The 23,859-nt window shown below is 34.8% G+C and overlaps 1 protein-coding gene across 1 annotated transcript in view; it reads right to left on the bottom strand.

The window, feature by feature from the left end:
- FAP (fibroblast activation protein alpha) overlaps positions 1-23,859 on the bottom strand; it is a 74,900-nt gene that overhangs the window by 38,950 nt on the left and 12,091 nt on the right. Inside the window, exons 3-11 of the mRNA XM_066279434.1 lie at positions 19,276-19,371; positions 17,899-17,993; positions 16,827-16,901; positions 15,326-15,378; positions 10,916-10,988; positions 10,136-10,256; positions 9,097-9,251; positions 6,449-6,552; positions 4,082-4,217 (exon numbers count right to left, since the gene is read on the bottom strand). Of these exons, the coding sequence (XP_066135531.1) occupies positions 4,082-4,217; positions 6,449-6,552; positions 9,097-9,251; positions 10,136-10,256; positions 10,916-10,988; positions 15,326-15,378; positions 16,827-16,901; positions 17,899-17,993; positions 19,276-19,371 (908 nt within the window). The remainder of the gene's footprint in view (positions 1-4,081; positions 4,218-6,448; positions 6,553-9,096; positions 9,252-10,135; positions 10,257-10,915; positions 10,989-15,325; positions 15,379-16,826; positions 16,902-17,898; positions 17,994-19,275; positions 19,372-23,859) is intronic.

The raw sequence follows: 23,859 nt of genomic DNA, 5'->3' as shown, positions 1-23,859 counted from the left end.
CTTAAACAGCAGCCCTATCACATGCACATGGATAATTTAAAGGCTGGATTTTATTGTAAATCTTTCATAATTCTGGGTAAACTTTCTGTGACACAGTGACTGGAATTATCACAGCATCAGTGAAAGTCAAGCACAATCACAGCATTTGGTATCATACAGGTAATAAGGCATTTCACAGGAGAGTTTAAGTTAATTTTATTTCTTTTCTTAATCTTATGAAGAAGCTAGGAATCTTAAAATTTGCAATGAATCTTACTTTAGTGTATGTTTTAGCAAAATACTCTCAATCATTTATTGAATAAATATTTACTAATCTGAAAAAAAAAAGGAATAGGCTTTTTTACACAAATAATTAAAGAAATAACTTTCCAGGCAGAATAAACAGCATAGACACCAGGCCAGCTTAGTAAACTATGGGTGGTTCAGGATGTTGAATGAAGTTGACCATGGGAAAGGAAAGATAATGAAAGATCCAGAGATTTAGGCAAGATCTCAGAGAAACTTTTATGCTACCTTAAAAAGTTTAAATTTCTTCTGTAGGTAAATCTTTTAAAAAAATTTCAAAATTGCAATTGATAAACAGTACTGTGGTCTGATCAGGTGGTGGCACAGTGGATAGATTATCGGTCTGGGATGCTGAAGACCCAGGTTCAAAACCCCAAGGTCACTGGCTTGAGCACAGGCTCATCCTGTCTGAGTGCAGGCTCATCAGCTTGAGTGCAGGGTCGCCAACTTTGTCATGGGATCATAGTCACGATCCCATGGTCACTGGCTTGAGTCCAAGGTCACTGATATGAGCAAAGGGTCACTGTCTCGACTGGAGTCCCCCAGTCAAGACACATATAAGAAAGCAATCAATGAACAACTAAGGTGCTGCAAGAAAGAATTGATGCTTCTCATCTCCCCTCCTGTCTGTCTGTTCTTGTCTGTCTATCTCTCACAAAACAAACTAACAAACAAACAAAAAACAGAATTGTGAACATGTTACAGAAAACGGTTTAGAAGTGGGTAGGATAAAAGGAGGCAGAGAGACTGGTTGAGAGGCTATTGTAAGGTTTGAAAAAAGATGATAAAGACCCAAATCTAGGTAGTGGTAGTGAGGATGGAACAGAGAAGATGTAGCCAGAGATATTTAAAAGTTCAAATTCTCACAATGAATTTAACAAGAAAGTGTTCATCAAAACCTCTAATACAGATTAAATTACCTAAAGAGAGTAAGTAGAGAGTTGTGACAAAGACTGTAAAATAATTAACAACTATTTTTTCTTTTGGTCAGGACTATAGCAAGGCTACATTTTCCAGGCCCCCTTCCAGTTGAATGCAGTCAAGTGATAAGTTCTAACCAATGGTGTGAAAGCAAAAGTGACTCATGCTACTTCTAGTCCCAATCTGTAAAAACCTCTCGTGCACAGTTCTCTATTCTTTTATTCCCATCCCCCAGATGGATAAGATGGTCAGTTTTAAATAACCTTGGATAGCCTTGGAAGTCACTGTATGAAGATAGCAGAAATGCCATCAACCTGAGTTCCTTAATGGCTACATGGAGAAGAGCACCCCACCCCCTCCCCTTAACAGTTCTCACTTACCTAGACTATTATATGGGTACATAAATGTGCAAAAAATTCTACTCTATTAATTCACTAAATTTCTGGAGGTATTTTGTTGTTAATATAACAGCCTACCTTACAAATATGTTAATTTGGAGAATAATAAGATTTCTAGAGAAGTCATTAGAAGAGCTGGAAAGAAAAAGAACTGTCAGTGAAGTAGAAAGACAACCATGAGAGAAGTACTGCCTTAAAATGCAAAAGAATAATAAATTTTATAAACATAGTTTAGAGTTTCTCTTATAGGGATAGGCCAGTACCTCAGAGAGAAGACTTGGAAAAATAGTGAAACATTTTGATTCATTACTGTTAACCATAAAGATAAGATTAACTTTAATACCATTTTCAGAGAAGGAAGAATAATATGAAAGATATTTCTTCCACAAATTATAAATTTCTTAATAAATCTCATTAATATAATTCTATTACAAGTAATTATTGCCAGATTTTTTCTCTTCTTTGTTTTGCATATGACTTCTGACTTGAGTAAAATCTTGCCGGGTTACTTAATCTTAAATGTTACTTTTTCTCAAAACACTCACAAACATACATACGTATCAATCATGAATCTGGTTGCTGGAAAATTCAATATTCTGTTGTTCTTAAATCTAAAAATGTATTCTATGTATATATCAGATTATTTTTTTAATTTTTTATTTATTCATTTTAGAGAGGAGAGGGAGAGACAGAGAAGAGAGACAGAGAGAGAGAAGGGGGGGAGGAGCTGGAAGCATCAACTCCCATATGTGCTTTGACCAGGCAAGCCCAGGGTTTCGAGCCGGCGACCTCAGCATTTCCAGGTCGACGCTTTATCCACTGCGCCACCACAGGTCAGGCTATATCAGATTATTTTGAGAAAGAGGTTATTCTGAAATCTTAAGGTTATTTAAACCTGGATGCTAAATATAATCACTGTTTTTTCCATAAACTATAGTTTATATTCCAGGGAATTCCACATCTTATTGAACGAGCATCTATATGTTCTATCAGTCTGGATTAAAGTTGTCTCAGATTTTTATAGGAATTCAGTTTCCAAAGCAGTCATAGTTTTTAAATGCCTAGTTTTAAGAGCTGAAACTATCTAACTGACCAATTTTATACTTTTAAACTAACAAAATTACAACAGCAATCTCTAACACCCAGACTCAATGAAAATATTAAAACTGACTGGTTAGATCAATGGTTTCTAAGTAACTAGCACAATCAGGTTTATTCTCTCTCCTTTTTCCCCCCTATGATACTGCATTAAGACCAACATCTGCCTGACCTGTGGTGGCGCAGTGGATAAAGCATCGACCTGGAAATGCTGAGGTCGCTGGTTCGAAACCCTGGGCTTGCCTGGTCAAGGCACATATGGGAGTTGATGCTTCCTGCTCCTCCCCCCCCTTCTCTCTCTATCTCTCTCTCCTTTCTAAAATGAATAAATAAAATAAAAATAAAATTAAAAAAAATGATAATAAACTAAACATCATATAAAAAGACATTAAAAAAAAAAAGACCAACATCTTTCTGCTTTGTATATCAAAATATAAATAAGATAAAAATAAACTTCTAGCATATTTCATCAAAATTAGTCAGGCTTGTTACAGACACAGTAGTGATTTTAAAAATATATTTTTAGCCTGAATAACTTGACTATTATAGTCCTGATATATTTCCAAACAGATTCACATGACTTTTTTCTTGCAAAACATGATGTCCCAATTTCTAGATAGAATTCAGTGATTTACTTTGATTGCTCTGAGCTATTTTTCTTACTTTATAAAATTGGTTTATCCTATATTTGGTTAATGAAACATTTCTTTATAATTAGAAATCTCATGAAATGTACTCATCAAATAGCCTATTTAAAGAAAACATTTTGTATTTCTTAGTTTTTAATGTGAGTACTTATGAACAAGCTAATTTTAAAGCTTTTAGATTGGTGACGTAGTTTTCTGACTCATTAATTCAACATATTATATTTTGATTTGAGCAATAGAAACAATTAAAACTCAACAATAAGTCTGCGCCTAGTTTTCAAGTTTTTTTCTCCCTAAAATTAGCACAGGATGAAGCACTGTCCTAAAATCACATTGCAGGATACTTCGTCTAATATTTGATCTCATACTCTTAGTTATCTACTTTTGATTTTAAAATGGGAATACCTGGCTTTTTTTTTATATTACCCATTTCCTTCAGAATTTTGTTTAACAATCTTGACATTGAATAAAATGTGCCACCATTTGTATATTATGTCGGTTCTTCTGAATAGAACACATCTATTCCCCTAATAAACCAGCTTATCTACAAATAGAGAGTGGGTTGTTGTTGTTTTTTTGTTTATTTGGTTTTTGTTCTGTCTTATTTACAAAGCAACCAGAAGTTGAATGCAGTAATTCTGGCTTTATAATATAAATGTTAGCTCTAAATAAGTCCCCACTCTTAAACTTTTATTTTCAGAACGACACCTTTGTGGTTTTAACATAACCTACCTTTGGACAATCCCATGCCTGCCAGTCTTCCCTGAAATCACATATAGACAAGACTGAAACATTCTGAATTCTTTTTAGCCACTGCAAACAGATTCGTTCATCAGTAACCCACGTGAGCCAACTGAAATAATAATCACTACAAATAAATCAAAACAGACAGTCACAATCACAAACCAATATCACATTAAAAGGATTTCTTAGTTTTCTAAGACATATTCTATTATTTTAAAATATGTATTCCATATATAAGGAAGGCAAAACTTTTCTTTCTCTGCAGAATAAGTTTAAATATACCTGCTGCCCTTTAAAGAATACCTATAAAAGAGTTTGTTCATCTAATGGAATTACTTTATATTTGTTTTCTCCCCATTTTGGATTTTTACATTTTAGAACAGAATTTGAGACATAAAGCCAAAATTACTGATCAATGTACAGGAGAAAAAACATTATTTTGGCTAAGTAAATTCAATCTTTCATTTCTTAATTTGTTGAAAGAGAACCAAGCGTGGTGAAAGGTCATCTTTCTCTCCAGGCAGATTTGTGTTGGAAGCTGAATTTCAGATAACCATGGTTTGGGGCTGAAATTTGGGTTAGTATAATAATCAGAGATGCTGCACATAACACAACTCAGATAGTGCTTGGCACATAGAGAGAATGTCAATGAATGGCAACAGTGATTACTTGGCTCTGAGGATAAACTTGTAGATAGAAAACATCAATGTAAATAAACCATAGAATTTTGGATATTGATATAAATCACAGAGCTAGAATGGGTATCTGTCTCAGATTCTGGCTTTATTTCCTACTAGTTATACTACTTAAGGCTTGCTACTTAACATATCTGTGCCTCTCTTTCTATGCAAAATAAAAATGATAATATTATTACCAATTTTAAAGGTTACTGAAAAGATTTGCTGAGATTGCTTAAAGTGCTTAAGAACTATGCCTGCTACACAATAATGAAAAATGTTAGCTATTACTACTATTTTGTTAGTATTTTACAGATGGTCAAATAAGCCTCTTGACTCCGTGAATAGCGCTCTTTCTATCATTTCCTTTGTAACCTAAGGAGAATGACACACACAAAAAAGATGTAGTCAAGTTTTCATTAACTAGGTTATTGTGATGAATAATGAATAATTCAAAAAATTAAAAACTTTTTTTTTTGTATTTTTCCGAAGTTAGGAGCGGGGAAGGAGTCAGACAGACTCCCGCATGCGTCCGACCGGAATCCACCCAGCATGCCCACCAGGGGGCGATGCTCTGCCCATCTGGGGCGTTGCTCTGTTGTTGCCAGAGCTATTCTAGCACCTGAGGTGGAGGCCATGGAACCATCCTCAGCACCGGGGCCAATTTTGCTCCAATGGAGCCTTGGCTGCTGGAGAGTAAGAGAAAGATAGGGAGGAAGGAGAGGGAGGGGTGGAGAAGCAGATGGGCGCTTCTCCTCTGTGCCCTGACCAGGAATCAAACCCAGGACTTCCACACACTGGGCCAAGGCTCTACCGCTGAGCCAACCAGCCAGGGATAAAAAAAATTAAAGACATTTTTGATTATTTAAAAGTAGATTCACCTTGGAAAGACCCAGCAAAGGTGTATGATGAGGCTCTTTTCCATTTTAGTGAAACTTTTGGTCATGTTATATGGCTGACTTGTCTTCATGAGGCAGGAGGAGGGAAGCCAGGCTATGATCTGTTAGGGTTTGAGAAGTAATAAAGAGGCCCACCAGTCAGGGGCTGGCGGCCCCATCCCTTTATCTACTTCAACTAGAATGACCACAGAAGACTGATGGAGGGCTGGAAGGTTGTTGTAATCAGAACTAATCAGACTCAGATCTATATAGGGCACTATGCTGGGGAAGTGAGGATGCTTCATGTCCCTTTCTCCCTGTCCCCAAATAATTAATTCTACAACCAGTGATTGTACATAGACTGCATCCTAGTTAAAAACGTTAAGATTTGGAGAAGGTTGATTTGTCATCTCTTGTTTACCATGAACAGATGATAGGCATGACCTACAAACACTGGGTTGGAAAAAAAGTAGGCCAGACTTGAAAGAAGCCAGGTTGAAGACATATATAAATTTTACTATCTGCCTAATGGTCTCAAGTTAATAATCATACATCTAAACACAAGCTGTTCACTGTGGTCATTTTTATACATGTAAAAGGGGCTAATATTTTAAAACAAATTTAAGAAACTCATTTGTGATTTTACTTTTTGACTGTAACTTTGCATTCTAACTTTATTTATCGTTGCTTATAGTATATGTACTTATCATTAACGAACGAGAAAAGCGGTATAAACACTGATTAAGAAATTTGTGTTAAAATTCACTCCTGAAGGTGCAAAGCATCTGAGATTAATATACCTTGAGGCTATCATTGCAGGAACTGGCACCTCTACAGGGCCCGCATATTCAGCGTAAGTGATATCAATAATAAATATCCGAACAACAGGATTCTTAGCTCCAGCCTGCCAAGAAAATGGAGAAAGATAAGTTCATAAAATTTTAATTATCACCAATATTTGAAAGACACTTTAAGAATTTAGCACATTTTTTTCCTTCTTATTTTAATTTATTGATTTTAGAGAGAGAAAGGAAGGGGGGGATAGAGAGAGAGATTGATTTGTTGTTCCACTTATTTATTCACTTATGTGTTGTGCCCTGACCAGGAATTGGGATGACGCCCTAACCAATCGAGTTACCTGGCCAGAGCCCTTTAGTCATATTTTTATAAGCTATAAATATTACATATATACTATTGAAAACATTCTAATTATAACACTGCCAAGGATTTTATTTTAGTTTTTCTTTCTGGGCATTTACAAATATTGTGGTAACCAGAATGAAAGCATATTTTAAGAGATTAATGAGGGAGTTTTGATTCATGGAAAAAATATTTTGGATATAAAAATGCAGTTCTGTAATTGATATTTTCTTTTCTGACCTTTAAAACATATAACTTCCATTATTTATTATTATTGTTGTTGTTGTTACCATTTCTCCCTGTTCTAGAGAGAGTGCAGAGGTAGGTTGGTGTTGGGAAGAGAGTGTAAAAGTAAATAATGAAAGGCACTTTTTGCTTTTACCCCAGTATTTGGTCCAAGCACCACTCAGTCTCCTAGCTGGGTACATACATACTGCTATCATCCCTTCAAAATTAAGAAAACTTGCCCTGGCCAGTTGGCTCAGTGGTAGAGCATCGGCCTGGCGTGCAGAAGTCCCGGGTTCGATTCCCGGCCAGGGCACACAGGAGAGGCGCCCATCTGCTTCTCCACCCCTCCCCCTCTCCTTCCTCTCTGTCTCTCTCTTCCCCTCCCGCAGCCAAGGCTCCATTGGAGCAAAAGTTGGTCCGGGCGCTGGGGATGGCTACTTGGCCTCTGCCCCAGGCGCTAGAGTGGCTCTGGTCGCGACAGAGCGACACCCCAGATGAGCAGAGCATCACCCCTGGTGGGTGTGTCAGGTGGATCCCGGCTGGGCGCATGCGGGAGTCTGTCTGACTGCCTCCCCATTTCCAACTTAAGAAAAATACAAAAAAAAAAAAAAATTAAGAAAACTTCACCTTTGAATAAAGGTTCTTGAGACATATACTTTTCTTGTTTTTTGCTTTCTGTGCTATTATACACCCTAAATTTATATGACAGTATAGTTATAGCCCAAAAAACTTATTAGAGTTTTTCTTTTATTTTACCACAAAAAACAGAATCTTGTAATTGCTAAATAACTTAAATCCACAGTTTAGATGTGTATTCTTTGACTCTGTGCTATTTAGATTTATCTAAGGAATTGTCGAAGCTTTCCTCTGACTTCTTTGTTTTACTCCAGGCTCAGCTGGGACTTCTTGCTTCTTCCAAGTAGGCTCACCTCTCAGTCCAAAGTCAGATGATTCAGCAACTCCAGTCTTCAAAGAAACATGAAAATCTGGGTTCCAACTTCTCTGTCAGTGTCAGTTACTCCTCAGTTCTGGGTTCCTTCATCTCTCAGCTTCCTCCACCCTCCGTAAGATTCAAGTCCTTCTACATCTTGGATCCAAAGTATCATATCTCTCACTTTCAAACTTCTCTAGCTTTCAGACTTTATATACAGCCTTGAGGGGTTTCCCACCTAAATACTCCTCTCCTACCCATTCATTGCTCTCAAATGATTTTAAACATAACTTTTAGACTGTCTGGAATTTCTATTTCTGTCACTATGGCCACTTTGGCTCACTTTGGAATCTGCTTGTGTGTATGCACATTTGTGTCATCTTTGTCACATAGAAACCCACTGGGTCCGTCCATGACAGTGTTTCCCTGGGCAAGTAAAAACAATGGGGATGAAAGGACATTGAAATAAATTCTACAATCACTCAATCCTTGTGCATGAGGCAAATTTATAATTTGATCCTTTTCAGATTTTACGTTTAAATTGAGTTAGGATATGATGCTCTCCACTGTGACCTGGCCGTTCTCCAACTGTAAAGACGAGTCTCTTCTCTTCAGACATGGGAATGAAAAAAAAGGTATGTGCACTGAGAGTTCTAGAATGTTTATTCAAAAAATTTTGGGTCATATCAAAGCTCACAAACTTAGCTATTTTGTATGTTCAGAAAAGAGTATAACTCACTCCTGCTTCTACCTGACAAAAAGATCAAGTTTAGCATTGTATTTCCCATTCTAGTTTGCATTTACATGAGAATTCAAGAAGGAACTGCAAAACAGAACTTTATTCTGAATTTGGAGCATAAAATATGAAAAAATTAAATTTAAGTTAAGCTTGTTTTTCCTCATGATCTACACCATATGTTTTTCAAAGATTCTGCAATAGGATTTAGCAAAGACTACTTCATCCAGCACAACCAGATGTCCAAAGCAACAGATGTCCACATAAATAATAGAGCACAGTACAATGTTTGCTTTACAATGAAAAAGGATAAGGAGCTCTCCAAACTTGTTGATCCCACCTCTATTCATGGTCTTGGTTGCTCATTTTGACACCAGGAAATAGAAGCATCTGCTAAAAAGTATTCAACATACCTTTGGGTACGGAATATTTATTGTTCTAGGATATTGTTCATCTCCATAATAAGAATAGGCAATAACTGGTATATCTGTATCATTAAACTCTGCATATGCCAAAAATTTTCCATTTGGAGACCACCAGAGAGCATATTTTGTAGCAAGCATTTCCTCTGAAAAATAAATAAATACTAGCATATTAATTACAATTATAGCTTACTCTTAAAATCATTGTAAATACTTCAAGATACACTGCTAATATCCATTTATTGCCTGAAATAATTTATTTAATGTAGATATTACATATGTCATACTTTGGTTATTCAAAGATAAAATAATTTGGGTTTAGAGGAATAATTTAGCCTTATACCTCTTATCAAACAATTAGTTTTTACTGGTATTTAATGTTAATCATAAATATGTTTTATGATTTTTTTCTCCTCAGGGAGAAATTAATTAATTTTTCTCCTCAGGGTAGCCTCTGTTTCTCATAACCACCTACTATAGCCAAAGCAGGAACCTGTAATTATACTGAAGTGACAGAAACTTTGAATATTGACTTTCTTTCCTGGGAATAATATTTTTTGAAAAGTTAAGGCATATATTTTTTCAATAAAGGCAATAGCTAGAAGACCTTTTAAAGTCCAGTTAAGTCTTGGATCTTATTGGACCTAGAAAGAAGACAAAATTCACAGAAGTATAAAAGATTAATATTTTTCTGCAAAATAATATAGACAGTTGTTTAGTTTGGGGGAAATAAAAACATTTATTTCTCAAGAGAAAAAAAAACCTGAAAAAAGTGAACACAGCATGTAAGGATCATAAACTTCTTGTAATATAAATGATTACTACTACTTTGTAATGCTCGTAAAAATGAACTCTACTAGTCTGATAAGATTTTGTTCTTTCAGAACATGCATGTCCTGTTCATAACATGGGTAACAGCTTTCAGAAATGCCTCCATTCATCTCAGTGACATACCACTCATCGAAATGTTACTAAATGTATGCAATTATTTTTAATTAAAACAGCAACAGTAGAAAAAAATACAACTTACCTTCATAAACCCAGTCTGGGATTCCATTAAATATTTTATTTTCTCTTCCATTATGCGTTATTTGAAAAGGTGGGTCTTCTGGTCTTTGTTTCAAATAGATATTGTTTTGATACACATATGCCTGGAAGTGGTGGTAAGCCAGTTAATAAGGGGAAATTCCATAAGAAATGCAATTAAATATCCATATTTGTGTTACTCACTTAACACCTTTTAAAAGACTATCAATTCAGATGCAAACTGAAATATCATTTTAATAGGTCAAAAAACCCAACCAACTCACATTATCAGGTATGGTTTTTAAAGTCTCTATCAAAACAAGAATAAACTCTACTATTTCATTAATGGTTTTATTACCCAAGTAAATAATTACATGTATTTACAGAAAGTAAAATAAATCTCTGAATATTAATAGCTAACCAGATCTAATCTTTATTTAGAGTCCTTAAATAAGAGCTTGGACAAAATTTCATGTTGTCTGAAGCTAGTCTGAGAAACTTGTGAAAACCATATTTTTCCTGAGCTTTCTGGCACAACGCGTTCTGGCTGAGTATAAGGATAAAGTTTCTGACTGCGATATTTAAAGAAGTCTATCCATGAGCTTGAGATATTGCGGAAATCTCAGATGGGTTTCAATTTATCAAAACTCTCCTCGGTTTTAAGCACTAAAAAATAGTAATAAATATATTTTTTCTTCTGGGCAAAGAAATTTAACAAAGGCCAAAATCAAATGGCTCCTCTTTTATTTTTATGATTAAATGCTTGTATAATTGAAACACTTACTAATTTACTCCCAACAGGTGACCAGCAAATATACTGAATTGGACTAGGAAGCTCATTTTTTCTTACAAAATCTCTAGAAGGAAAGGAAAGCAGAAAGAAAAAATAAATTAACCTTGCTGCTCAATGCAAAAGAGAAAAATCTGTATAAACAGAAAAAAATTATCAAACAATAAAAATGAAGGGTCATCCTCTTGCTTCTTCACACATAACAGAAAGAATGTGGCCACTTGGGGCTGGAGAAATGGGGTAGTAGTTGAGTTCTTCACTAATTGTTAAGAAGTCATTTATTTTTCCGAGTTTCTGTTTTCTGATCTTAATAATGAGTGAACAGATTAAAGATTTCTAGACTGTGAAAGTGGAAATATCTCTAGAAATTACCATGGACCTCCCTTATTTTATAGAAAATAAATGTGAGATTGAAGAAATGATATGATTTTTAAAAATCACATTGTTCTTAGCTGACCCCCAAATTAACTTCAAGTCTTTAACCCTCATTTGTACACACCAGACTAAGATGGTCACTGAAGAGCCTTCTAGCTCTAAAATTCTGTAGACGAGCTGAAGTTTAATATGGACTCATGTACATTCCCATTCACAAACCCTTTCTCTGTGAATGCATATGCATTTTGAATTTTTAGAAATAAGATACCATTTGACAATCTCCCCAGGGATCTGACTTGAAATCAGAAACAGAAAGGAACATCTGATCTCAATCTAAACTGAAGAACAGATCGCATACTGGGCAGTATGCCTTAAGCTTGCAAAGTCTTACATACATGGGGAAACTTTAAATATCCTGTTGGTCAAAAATCTCACTTTACCTTTAGTGTCACCTTGCATATACTCAATTGACTGACTTGTACTGTCAAACTTTTGTAGTTCTTCAGCAAGAATGTGTTCAAATTTTAATGTGTTAAAGAGTCATAGGATGCCATTCTTAAGTTTTATTATCTTATTGAAGATTATATTAATAGTTTCATTAAGGTTTGGAAGCAGTTCAAGTGTCCATCAGTAAATGAGTGGATAAAAAAATCTGTGGAACATTTACACAACGGAATATTACACAGCCATAAAACAGAAGGAAACCTTACACTTTGTGACAACATGGATGACCTGGAGAGCTTATATTAAGTGAAGTAAGCTAGTCAGAGAAAGACAAGTATCATATGATTTCACTTTTATGTGGAATCTAATGAACAAAATAAACTAACAAACAAAATACGAAAAGACTTATAAATAGAATACAGACTGAGAGCTGTCAGAGGGGAAGGAGGTTGGGGGCTAGGGGAAAATTGTGAAGGGATTAAGGAAAAAAACAACCTCACAAACAGAAAACATTAAAGTGATTACCAGGGGGGAACAGGGGTCAGGGAGGTATAAAAGGCTAGAGAGGGGACAATGGTGATGGAAGGAGACTTGAATTGGAGTGATAAACACACAATACAATATGCAGTTGACATATTATAGAATTGTATACTTGAAACCTATGTTTTATTAACCAATGTTACCCCAATAAATTTTTTAAAAAGAATGCTTCTGTGGAAATACAAAGCAAAGTAGGGAATATTTAAAATTTTGCTTTCTTGGCATATGTCATTAGTTTGGCTCAAATAAGCTCTTATAAAAATTCTAAAAACAAAACAATACAAATGGCCTATCTCCAAGGTATAATGTGAGAAGCCTAAAGAACACTTCTGGCTTCCCTCTCCAAAACAGTATCAACCTGGTCCTAACATACACCTGACATTTGTAATTCTTTTAAACTTTGAAAACTGAATACTTGTAGCATACCTCATCTTGATTTAACTTATTAGGTCATACAGCGTGATGCCTAGCAAACAGTGAGGGGGCATGGCACTGGGCAGACCAGTTTTGAGTGTGGAGAACGGGTGGTGCCCCAGGAGAATAAAGACCATGGTACTGCCATGGGAATACTGACTGCCAGAGAGCAGTTTATGAGCACCAGGCCCCTGGAAGGTCCAGAACATATTGAAAGACATATGGGGACACAGGCAAAGGAATGACCCAAAGAGAAACATTCTTTATCTGGTTTACAATTCTGTCTCAAGCCAGTGTTCACTGTAACACTACCTTGTGTTGCCATATGCTGTGGAATCATCTCTGCAGTTATGCAGACAGTACCCAGCTGAAAAATCTCAGCACGCTGTCTCTTCAGGACTGGCAAGTCACCACAGCTGCCACTTCCTGTGTTTTCTAAATAAGTAACAATCTGAGGGAAAGTGGAGGAGGCTCCTTTCCAGAGTCTGTCATCTCCTCAGTATTCCTTCCCTTGCTTGAAACCAAAGCCATCTTCATTTTCTAATGTGGTAGATTTTTATAGACTCTTCCGAGGCACATGGAGAATTTGGGGTTATTGGTATTCAATTTCATCTTGAATCCCAATAAATTTGTCATCTCTCACTTTTGAAATTATCATATTTTTATCCACACCACCCCCACCCCAAAAAACTCCCAATCTGGCAAATTAATAGTTATGAAGGAAAAAAAAAAAACCTCAACAACAATGGTATGATTAAACTCGCTGCATGAAAGTTAAATATTTAAAATTATTCTAGGCCTTAAAAATTACCCATACCATGATTAAAATATCAATATTGCCATATTTTAGATTTTTGGAATTCTATTTAATTTGATGAACCTTAACTAGGTAGTCTTGGAGAATTTTAAAATGATTAAAATAAAAAATAAGAAAATGATTAATGCCTTTCTTAAGGCATTAGTTAATTCTGTACAATTTCTTAATTGTATTGAAAGAGTAGGTTTTCACTTCACTAGTCTAAATGTTCTGGAGAGTGGGATTGGCAGATTGAGCTCATTTATATCCTCCAATATGTACTTTTCACAAAGTAGATTCTCAATAAACCAAATGAATTTAGTTACAAAGTACATCAGAGAAGTGAAAGGTTCAGAGTGCATTAGATAAATTTAGTTTCCATTTTAGTACCAGTTCCTATTTCTAAATTTGAAGTTTAAGGAGATCAGAGTTCTCTTCTGAATATTAAAAAAAAAAAAGTAGATATTTAAAAAAAAATTTTGTGGTCTTGCTAAGCAGAAAGGGGGAGTAGATCATAATATTTTAAATACCTCTTCAAAACATATAATTTTTTTTATGTAACACAAATAGAATATCATATTCAGTAACTACACCAATTCATTGTTCATTCTTAGTCAAAGTGATTTTTTTTAAGTGCAAATATGATCTTGTCATTTCCCATTTAAAACTCTTCAGTGATTCCCTATTTTCATCAGAATGAAACATATACTCCTTTTAATGGTTTCCTCATTATTATTTGGCCCACAACTCCTTTCCAACCTTATATCACTTCCCAGTAGTCAGCACGCCTTGCTCCAACCTGAGTGCAGCTGACCTACTTTGAGTTTCCTGAACATTCCATGCTCTCCATTCTCTTTGTGGTTTTACATAATATTCCTACAGTCAGGAATTCTCTTTCTCAGCCCTTTGCTTACTGACTTATTCATTTATATTTTCCTCTTTGAAATTGTAAATATTTCAAATAGTTAAACATACAAAGAAAGAAAATAATAGATGACAAATTCATCTAAATTTGAGATAATAACAGTTTGCAATTCTAAAAAGAATTAATTTTTTTTAATTCAGTGAGAGGACAGGAAGCAGAGAAAGTCTCCTGCATGTGCCACAACTGGGATCCACCTGGCAAGCCCACTAGGGGCAATGCTCTGCCCATCTGGGTTGGTGCTACCTTGCTCAGCAACTGAGCTCTTCTTAGTGTCTGAGGCAGAGGCCATGGAGCCATCTTCAGTGCCCAGGGCCAACTCACTCCAATCAAGCCATGGCTGTAGGAGGGGAAGAGGGAAAAAGAGAGAGAAGCCAGAAGAGGAGGAGTGAAGAAGCAGATGAGTACTTCTCCTGTGTGCCCTGACCAGGAATCGAACTCAGGACATCCATGTGCCAGGCCAACTCTATACTACTGAGACAACTGGCCAGGGCAAAAATAATTAATTTAAAATAGACTAACAGTATATATTCAGATACAGCTAAAGCTGTGTCTCCCTCCTTTCTGCCTCCTTCCAATAAAGTAGCTACCCTCCTAAAAAGACTGCACCATTTCCATGCATGTTTTGTACTTCTACTACATATGTTTATTTCCATAAATAGTATATTTTTAATTTGTGGTTCAAAACTGGGAATTATATAGTATATAAAAATGCAAGATATTAGCCAAATAAAGAGATGAATATTGCAAAGAAATATTTCCTTGAATTTCTTAATTTATGGGGGCACCTATATTGGAAAGAAGAACGAGACTAAGATCATAACAAGATAATGTAACCTCAAATCAGAGTTTGGAATGAGAAAGTCTATATATTAGATTTAAGTAGTATTCATAAATAGACATGAAGTTTTACCCATTCGTAAGGTCATAAATGTGGTATGTTGCTGTGTAAGAGTATCTCCAAAGCTGTCAGAAAGAAGAGAGACAAAGACAAATTTTAATTTTTTAAAAGCTTATATCAGGAATGCATAATCATAGATCATTCAACTCAAAGGTCAGAATTATGAAAGGACTGTTTTCACAGGGCACTAGGAAGGACATGTTTCAATTCCTAATTAGACTTCATTTACAATGTTTTACTGTGGATGTTTGTCCAAGTTCCAGAACTGGGCAGTGATTCAAACCTCACTCCATTAGAATCATATTAAAAGACACTTCTTAATACAACAAGCTTTTCTTTGATACACTGTATCTTAATAATTTTCCTGTATAGTTTCCCTTGATTGAAGTAAATCGCCATGATTTCTGTGGCCTATAAAAGTTATCCTGCTCCTGAGTAAGTGGTTATCATGATAATCATTAAAACCAGGTAAAAAGAAGTTCATTCAACATACGGTTTTATTGCAAAATGCTTTCCTTTCTTTGAGTATGCTTTTTTTTTAATGAATAGAAATTGGAAGAAATAAGTAAGAGAGATATAGTTTGTAATTGCTCTTTAACAAACTGTTTTTTCTCACAAGTATATTTATATTGTGGTTAGTAAAAAATGCAGGTATTATTTTGGATTTTGTTTCTTAAAAGAGCACTCAAATTCCTGGCAAAGAAACTCTAGAAAGTTGAAACATGTTTTTCTGGAGATTGCTGGTACGAGGACGTGGTCCTCTGGAAAATAATCAGTTGACTGAACAACAGGAAGGGGCAAGATTGACTTTTCCTTCTGAATATAAAGGGAGTGTTGCATCTCATGTAGGATATGAAAAGTGACAGTTAAAACTAAAGATTCTTGATCTAAAGTAAGTATTCAATAGTAATTTTCCTTGCCCATTTGCAAAACTAAAGAGCATCTTGAACATGTATAAATAGAAAACATAAGTTGATTAATTTACCCTACAACATCAATCAGAAAGAGAAAGCTAAATAAGGGTAAATGGTCTGGTTTGCTAGGATTCTCCTACACTAAGCATTCAAAGGCACAGATTTAAACCCTGGTCCACCACTGACCTCATATTATCTTGCTCGAGCAACTGAGTTAAACAAGTTATATCTTAATTTTTCCATTTTAAAGAATAATAAAATTTTATGAGGTTACACTGTGGGAATTAACTAATCATTACGATATCAAATAGCTTCAGAAATAAAAGGATAATTCGCCTGTTTCTGATGACTATCAGTGCCCCCAAACAAAGTGCTTTTATGCAGAGGAAAGTAGTTTCTACTACTTGATGATAACAGGACAAGTAAGCTAAATTATTTGTATATGTTTCAGGTATGCTTTTTGACCTAATCTAGAGCCCACATTAACTTCTTAAATATTTAGAGATAAAAATAGACTCTTGCGTCCTCTCATATTTATAAGCCAAACTGTGGATTGGTAGAAGATATAATGAGATATGCCCTAATTAAATAGTCAATACCTTTGAATAGTCACTTTCTAGATATGCAAATTGTCGATCGGGTGATAAGCCATAATTTGAAGCATTCACACTTTTCTGAAATTATAAAAAAAATTGATTAGAATGCAGAAAAGATAACAGAGCCACATTAATTTGTAGTTCTAACAGAATATCATACCTTTTGTATATCCTACTTGCATATATGTATCTTCAATGCAATTTTAAAATGTGTATGTAGTACTTACTGTATACATAGAAATTTACTAGACATTATGGAAGGAATATATATACTGCTTACAAAAATTAAAAGATATTTCAAAATGAATATGAAGCTATAAAATATCCCCTAATTTTTGTGAGCAGGATACTAATGATATACTTTGTGATTTCAAGAAGCTTATAATGTTAAACTTGTAAATAAGTAACTCATATTACAAATTAGTTCTACAAGAGATAGAAATATGGCATTATAAAACATTGTGGAAGGAGTGATTGAATACAAATGAGAGTAATTGCTTGTACAGAGCAGGACAGTGTCATCTGAGCTTGGCTTTAAAAGTTAGTGGGTTCTTGAGGGAAGAGGAAGTAGGATGATTAAGAGTCCAGGAGGACTATGAGTAGCATGTTCCTATACAACATCGCTACCATTTATTGAATATTTATTCTATGTCAGAGACTATCCTAAGCACTTTTAAATGTCACTTTAATCCAGAGAGGTATTATTATTCTTATTTTACAGAAGAAACTGAAGTATGGTGAAGTTCATGCAGTGTAGAACCTTACCCAAATTTCCATATCTAATAAATAACAGAACAAATATTTGAACTTCATTTTGCCTAACTATAATGGTTGAGTTCTTAACTTCTATCTCATACCAAATTATTTCCACAAAGGAAGGAAGATGCTAAGTGATTCAGAAGAAGGAAGGGCAGTAATCTAGTGTGACTAGAAGAGACAATTAAGGGAGAACTATAGTGGAGATGGGTTGAGAAGACAAGTTGGGTCCAGATCAGTTGCTAAGAGTTTGGACTCTTTCTTGATCTGTGAAGAGCTGACAAAGTTCTCAGAGGAGGAAATGACAGTGGATACATACCATGGTGGTATTACTCAAAATGGTATATGATTCTCCTGTTTCAATATTATAAAATATTATATTATTATCTGTAGAGTGATGGAGATATTCTTGTCCTTTAAACAAGAAGAAAAACAAAACTTGAAATAATCTCCCTTAACTGTAAATATATTTATAACAAAGAGAAACCTCTCTTATTTCACAGACTTACTTTGTTTTCCCTCTTTGTCCAGTACATATTACTTTATCAGACTTAAAATAATAAGTTAATGGTGGAAGGGAGAAAAGAATACTTTTTCTACTTTCCACAAAGATGTCCTATTTGTTAGTAGCAGCCCTATTCTAACCAGTTCAGGTTGCTAAGAAATAAAATTAAATTTATTTGTGTTACAAAGAAGAAAAATAGTTTTAAACGGTAAGTTTCTTTTGTTATAAAGAATGGGTTGTGTTTAGTTTAGTGTTTTGTTTTGTTTTGTTTTGTTTGAAAGAGGCAGGGAGAGAGAGAGACAGGAACATCGAGATGCTCCTGTATGTGCCCTGATTGGGGAATAGAACCAGCAACCTCTGTGCTCCAGGACAACACTACAGAGCTATCTGGCCATGGCTTAACTTTTGATTTTTAGAAAGAGAGAGGAAGGGAGAGAGAGGGGAGGGGGAAGGAAAGCATTTATTGTTCCACTCAGTCTGTGCTTCTTTTTTTTTTTTTTTTTTTTGGTTGCTTTCTGTGTGTGCCCTAACCGGAGATCCAATTCACAACATTGTTTCCGGATGATGCTCTTAATCAACTGAGCTGACCAGCCAGGGTCTTGATTTAGTTTAAAACCTATTTTATGTGCATTTTATTTTCTAAAGAGAAAAATAAAAATATTCAATTTTGTTTACTGGCACTTTAGACAAACTATAATGTGATCAATAATTTGTTTGAGTTTACTACTTATTTGATTAAACTTATTTGACAATATCCCATTTTACAAAACTATATATAAATATCAATTTTGTAGCCCTTAAAGTATTTGTTGTTGGGATGGGATTTTTCCATATCTGTGATTTTTCAGATTAACAATGGATTTTTCTTTTGGTAAAATTCTCATGATCTCTCCTAAATAAGTATTTATCTTCCATTCTGAAAAGCTGTAACATATGTTCAGATTATTCTAACAGTTCTCAACTTTTACTTTTCTGCTAAACTCCTATTGGCCTCATTATTTGGGGGTAAATCTGGTCTAAACGGTTCTGTTAAAAGTGCATTGCTGGCCACTTATCTAAATAATTGCTCTTTTTTTTCCATTTTAACTGATACAGTTTCTGTTACCATAGAAATACATTAGCATTAAAAACAAAAACAAAAAAACATACATTTTTTAAAAACCCGAAAGGGAAAAAAAATAATTCACTTACCTGAAATCCAACTTGGAAAAAATGTTTTATAAGAAAATGTCCCATTTAAAATGTCTTTCAGTGTGAGTGCTCTTGTATTTTCTTCAGAATTATGAACTGGGGGGGGGGGAGAAAACATATTATTTTTAAAAAAGAAGATTAGTAACTCTAAATTTTAAGCCTCTATCTCATCTGTTCTTTCTTATATAATGAAAAAAAATCTATCATTTGCATTGCACTTGTTTAATTCCTGTCATAAAAGCTATAAGTATTATCTCCTTTTTTATAGACAGGGTAACAGGTTTAGACAGGTGGTGAGATTGCCTGAAAACTGGTGGAAAAACATTGAGGGGTATGAAGGGTGTAGAGGAGGACAATGCTGGACAGTGGGAATGTTATTCTTCAGTCGACAAAGAATTGTCAGGTTTTTAAAAGAAGATAATTAAAATGAGGTTCAACAACTCTAAGCCTTGCAAAGGTGGGATCAAAGACCTCATGAGTCTGACTGAAAACCTAGCCTCTTAAGACTTGACTGCATTTCCTCACATAAGCTTGGCTTGGTTTTCTACGGATTTAGCAATGATGTATTTTAGCATCCCAGTTGGTCAGATGAGATCAGCCTGAATCCTTACCATCAGATGTCTCAAGAGGGTCATTAATGAACAGAGATATTTATTTATCTTGTCTACAGATTGTTATAAGCAGAAAGTGAACCAGAAGAAAAGAAAACCTCATCATCTAGATAAATAATCTTAAAAATTCCAAGAGTAGAGGTTTTGCATATAAAAGCTAACCTAATGTAGCTTTTAACCATAAGCAAATTTTACCTATATTTAAATCCTCCCAAACAACTGTGTTTTTCAAACATGACTATTCTCAAAGCCCTGAAACAGTCAGATGTGCCAAATGAATAGTATGACAACCAACTTCCAATCTCCTTCATGCCCATACAGTGGTCCCTCCTCTGTCACGGGGGTTAGGTTCCAGAACCCCTCGCAATAAGTGCAAATCCGCAAGGTAGTGACCTTATATTTATTTTATTATTTATATATATATATATTTTAGGGCTTTATAAACCCTCCCTACACTCTTATAAACCTTTCCCATACTGTTATTAAACTTTCCACACTTACTTTGCGGCAAAAATAATTAAAATAATAAATATATAAAAATCCCATGATATAGCAAAAAATTTGTAATACAAATTTAGACATACACAATTTTAAAATCTGGTGAACCACATGAACCATATGGCAAGAAACGACTATACTGCTGTTCTTTATCTCACCCACTGTACCCCTTCTCTAAGCTATCACTTACAGAATCAAAACCTGGAAAAATATCCTATACCTTGACTAGCATTTATGAATCTGGTATTTTCCCATGTAAAAATAAAATTGTTGAAGATGAGAGTTTTATCTTCCTGCTAAACTCTTTCATAGCTGATTCTTAGGATAAAGACCAAAAATGTTACTCTGAACAATAGTCCCTAGTGAGTGACCTATCCCTTCAGCCCCTTCTTGCCCTCCCTTATTGCTTTCTAGACTTCAAATATTCTGAGCTTTCTGTTTCTCAAATATTAATTGCTTTCTATAGGACTTTGGCACCTCTTTCCACCATCTCTCTTCTCATAACTTCTATGCAGACTTCAGTACTCAATATGAGGGTCACTTTCTCTGGGAAGCCCTTCCTGACCCCCTGGTTTAGGTCTGGCTCCCTTGTTATATATTATCCTAGGCCATGTTTCTTTTGTTTAAGAGCATTTGTCTTGGTTTGTAATCATGTATGTATTATTTGAGTGATTATTTTATTAATATTTCTCTACCTCCCATTGTATTCTCAAAACAGTCATGACAAGGTTGGAGACCATGCATGCCTAGCTTTACTCATCAACATATTCTTAGTGTCTAGCATGTAAGAGTGATTAAATAAATATTTGTTTAATAAATGGATACATGAAATGAAGTTTGGAAAGATAAATGAATGGAGGGATAGACAGATTGGGTTTGTGCCCATATATATAGAATTGTCCTACTGCTAATTTCCTGTATGGCTTTGGTAAGTCAATCTCTGGCTTCAGAGCTTTCTCTCCTATAAAATAAAAGACTGGACTAGAAAATGTTGATCATATCTTCCAGTTCTACCACATTTGATTTTGAAATCTCAACTGTAATCACTTATGAGTATTATTATTTTTTTAAGATTTTATTTATTTGTTTTTAGAGAGAGAGAGTTTGAAGGCAGTGGGGTTGGGGGTGAGCAAGAAGCATCAACTCCCATATGTGCCTTGACCAGGAAAGCTCAGGGTTTCAAGCTGGCAACTTCAGCATTCCAGGTCAACACTTTATCACTGTGCCACCACAGGTCAGGTTACCAGTATTATTCAAATAAATATTTTTGATCAGTGTTTCCCAAACTAATTTGACCAATGGAAATTTTTCGTGATTGTTTTTGAATATCTACTAAAATCACAGTCTGGGGAAAAAAGCTGTTTCAGATTAAGTTATTAGTATGTATAATTAATATTTACTTTTATTCTAATATAAAATTTATCAGTTGTACTTGGAACATTCTGATCATCCTGCAGCTTTATAACTGAAATATCACAATCATCATAAATATAGTCAGTAGTACTAATATCACATATATGCATAAATAATTTTTTTTTCTTCTTTTAAGTGAGAGGAGGGGAGATAGAGAGACAGAGTCCCGTATGCACCCTTATCAAGATGACCCAACAACCCCCATCTGGGGCTGATCCTCAAATAAACCAAGCTATTCTCACTCAGCTTCTAGAGCCAACACTTGAACCAACTGAGCCACTGTCTGTGGGAGGGGAAGAGAGAGAGAAGGGGGAGAGGGAGGGGGAGAGAAGCTGATTGTTGCTTCTCGTGTGTGCCCTGACCAAGAATTGAACCCAGAACTTCCATAAATAAAATTATTAAAAAAACAATCGTTGAAAATTATCTTTTAAGTACTTATTCCTACTCATTTTCTTTTTTTTATAGCATTAGTAATTATGTTGATCCTTACCAGATTTTTCAAAAAGATTTCAAGTATTGGTTATTTACTCTTATAACCTTTAATTTAGATTATCTTGGAAAGTTACAAGAGAGTATATTTCATATTACTTCCTAGTTAGTCATTTATTTTAAATGTATTCATAGTAGTTATAAATGCCAATAATCTATATAGAGAACTTAGCATATATCACATTATGACTCAAATGATCTGTATAGCAATTTTAATCATGTATTAATTGTACTACTAATTATGATGATGATAATAAGCCCCACCAGCCCCCAAGAAGTAGAAATGTACAGAAAATATATGCAGAGGAGCCAGCTACATTTATGCAGAACTAAGGTTTATGCACAGATTTGGGATAGGTGAATACTCCTAACCTCATTGTGTGGTACAGGTGAGGATTGGAAAGTGTGAGCTTTATGCTGGAGTCAGGCTGGGCTCAGAATGATACCAAATCAAATAGAAATGATTTAAATTAGTCATTTTTCTCTTTCTGCTGAAAATGACCAAATGTTTATCAATGCAATAATATGTCTGCTTTGATATGTTGCATTAGGTCACATATCCAGAGTTCTAAAACATAAAGTTTACTTAGAATTTTTAATCCAAGCTCTAGTTCTTTATATATTTAGAAAGATTATAAACATAATAATGTTTACACTATAAATCCTGACCCCTATTATCAGCAACAAGTGAAATAACCTTCATTGGGCTCTATGAAAGTGCTATTGGCTTATTGCTGTCTCAACACCTAGCTCAATTTATTGAATATAAATGTTTTGTCACCATATTTATGGGAATTGTAAAAGGGAATTGTCTTTATCAATAAGAGTGGAACTGGTGTTTGATTTTTCTCATTTGTATATGCCCTGTTGTTAGGACAATGTATGGCATATAGTGGAAACATGATAAACATTTGTTGAATAAAAAAATTAATCAACTTAACAGATTTTATGTTAACTTATTTTTATTAATTTTCCCCAAAGATATACCTGCCCTTTCTCTCTGCCTTCCTGTCCATGTTGTTAATTTCACATATACCCTCTTCTACCTGAACAGTTCTCATTTAAAAATGTATTAAAAGTGAGTTCTTAGAGTCACTTGGAATACTTGTTTGAAAAACAGATTCCTAGTCCTTAGCTCATGCCGACTGTTTAGAAAACTCTGGGGATGATGCCCTGGTAGTTTTCATTTTTGCCGATCCTTCCAGGGGATTCTTCTACAAAGAATCCAAATTTAGTGATTTCACTGAATCTACTCAGTGAATTTTACTTCATAGTACCACTGTGCCTACCACTGTAATCGCCCCATGCCTATACATTCCTGATAAGTGGATGGGCAGGGGCTGCCTAGCAGTCCATAGCTCCTGAACATAGACTCCCCATAATAGTGTTAATCACAGGTTTCAAGGAATGTTAATGGTCTTCTATTGTATAATGTTTTTACCCCTATTCAATCTTCTTGCTCACTGTCTTTTGAGGTTATGTCCAAATGGGTTCTTCTTTAAGTATATTTCCTCTGCTAATCCTTGAAAGAATGGAGAAAAAGCAAGGGGACTAATTTGGCCCCGATTAGATT

The sequence above is a fragment of the Saccopteryx bilineata genome, chromosome 5 (genome assembly GCF_036850765.1).
Source record: "Saccopteryx bilineata isolate mSacBil1 chromosome 5, mSacBil1_pri_phased_curated, whole genome shotgun sequence".
Taxonomy (NCBI): Eukaryota; Metazoa; Chordata; class Mammalia; order Chiroptera; family Emballonuridae; genus Saccopteryx; species Saccopteryx bilineata.
This window is presented reverse-complemented; position numbering and strand designations above follow the sequence as displayed.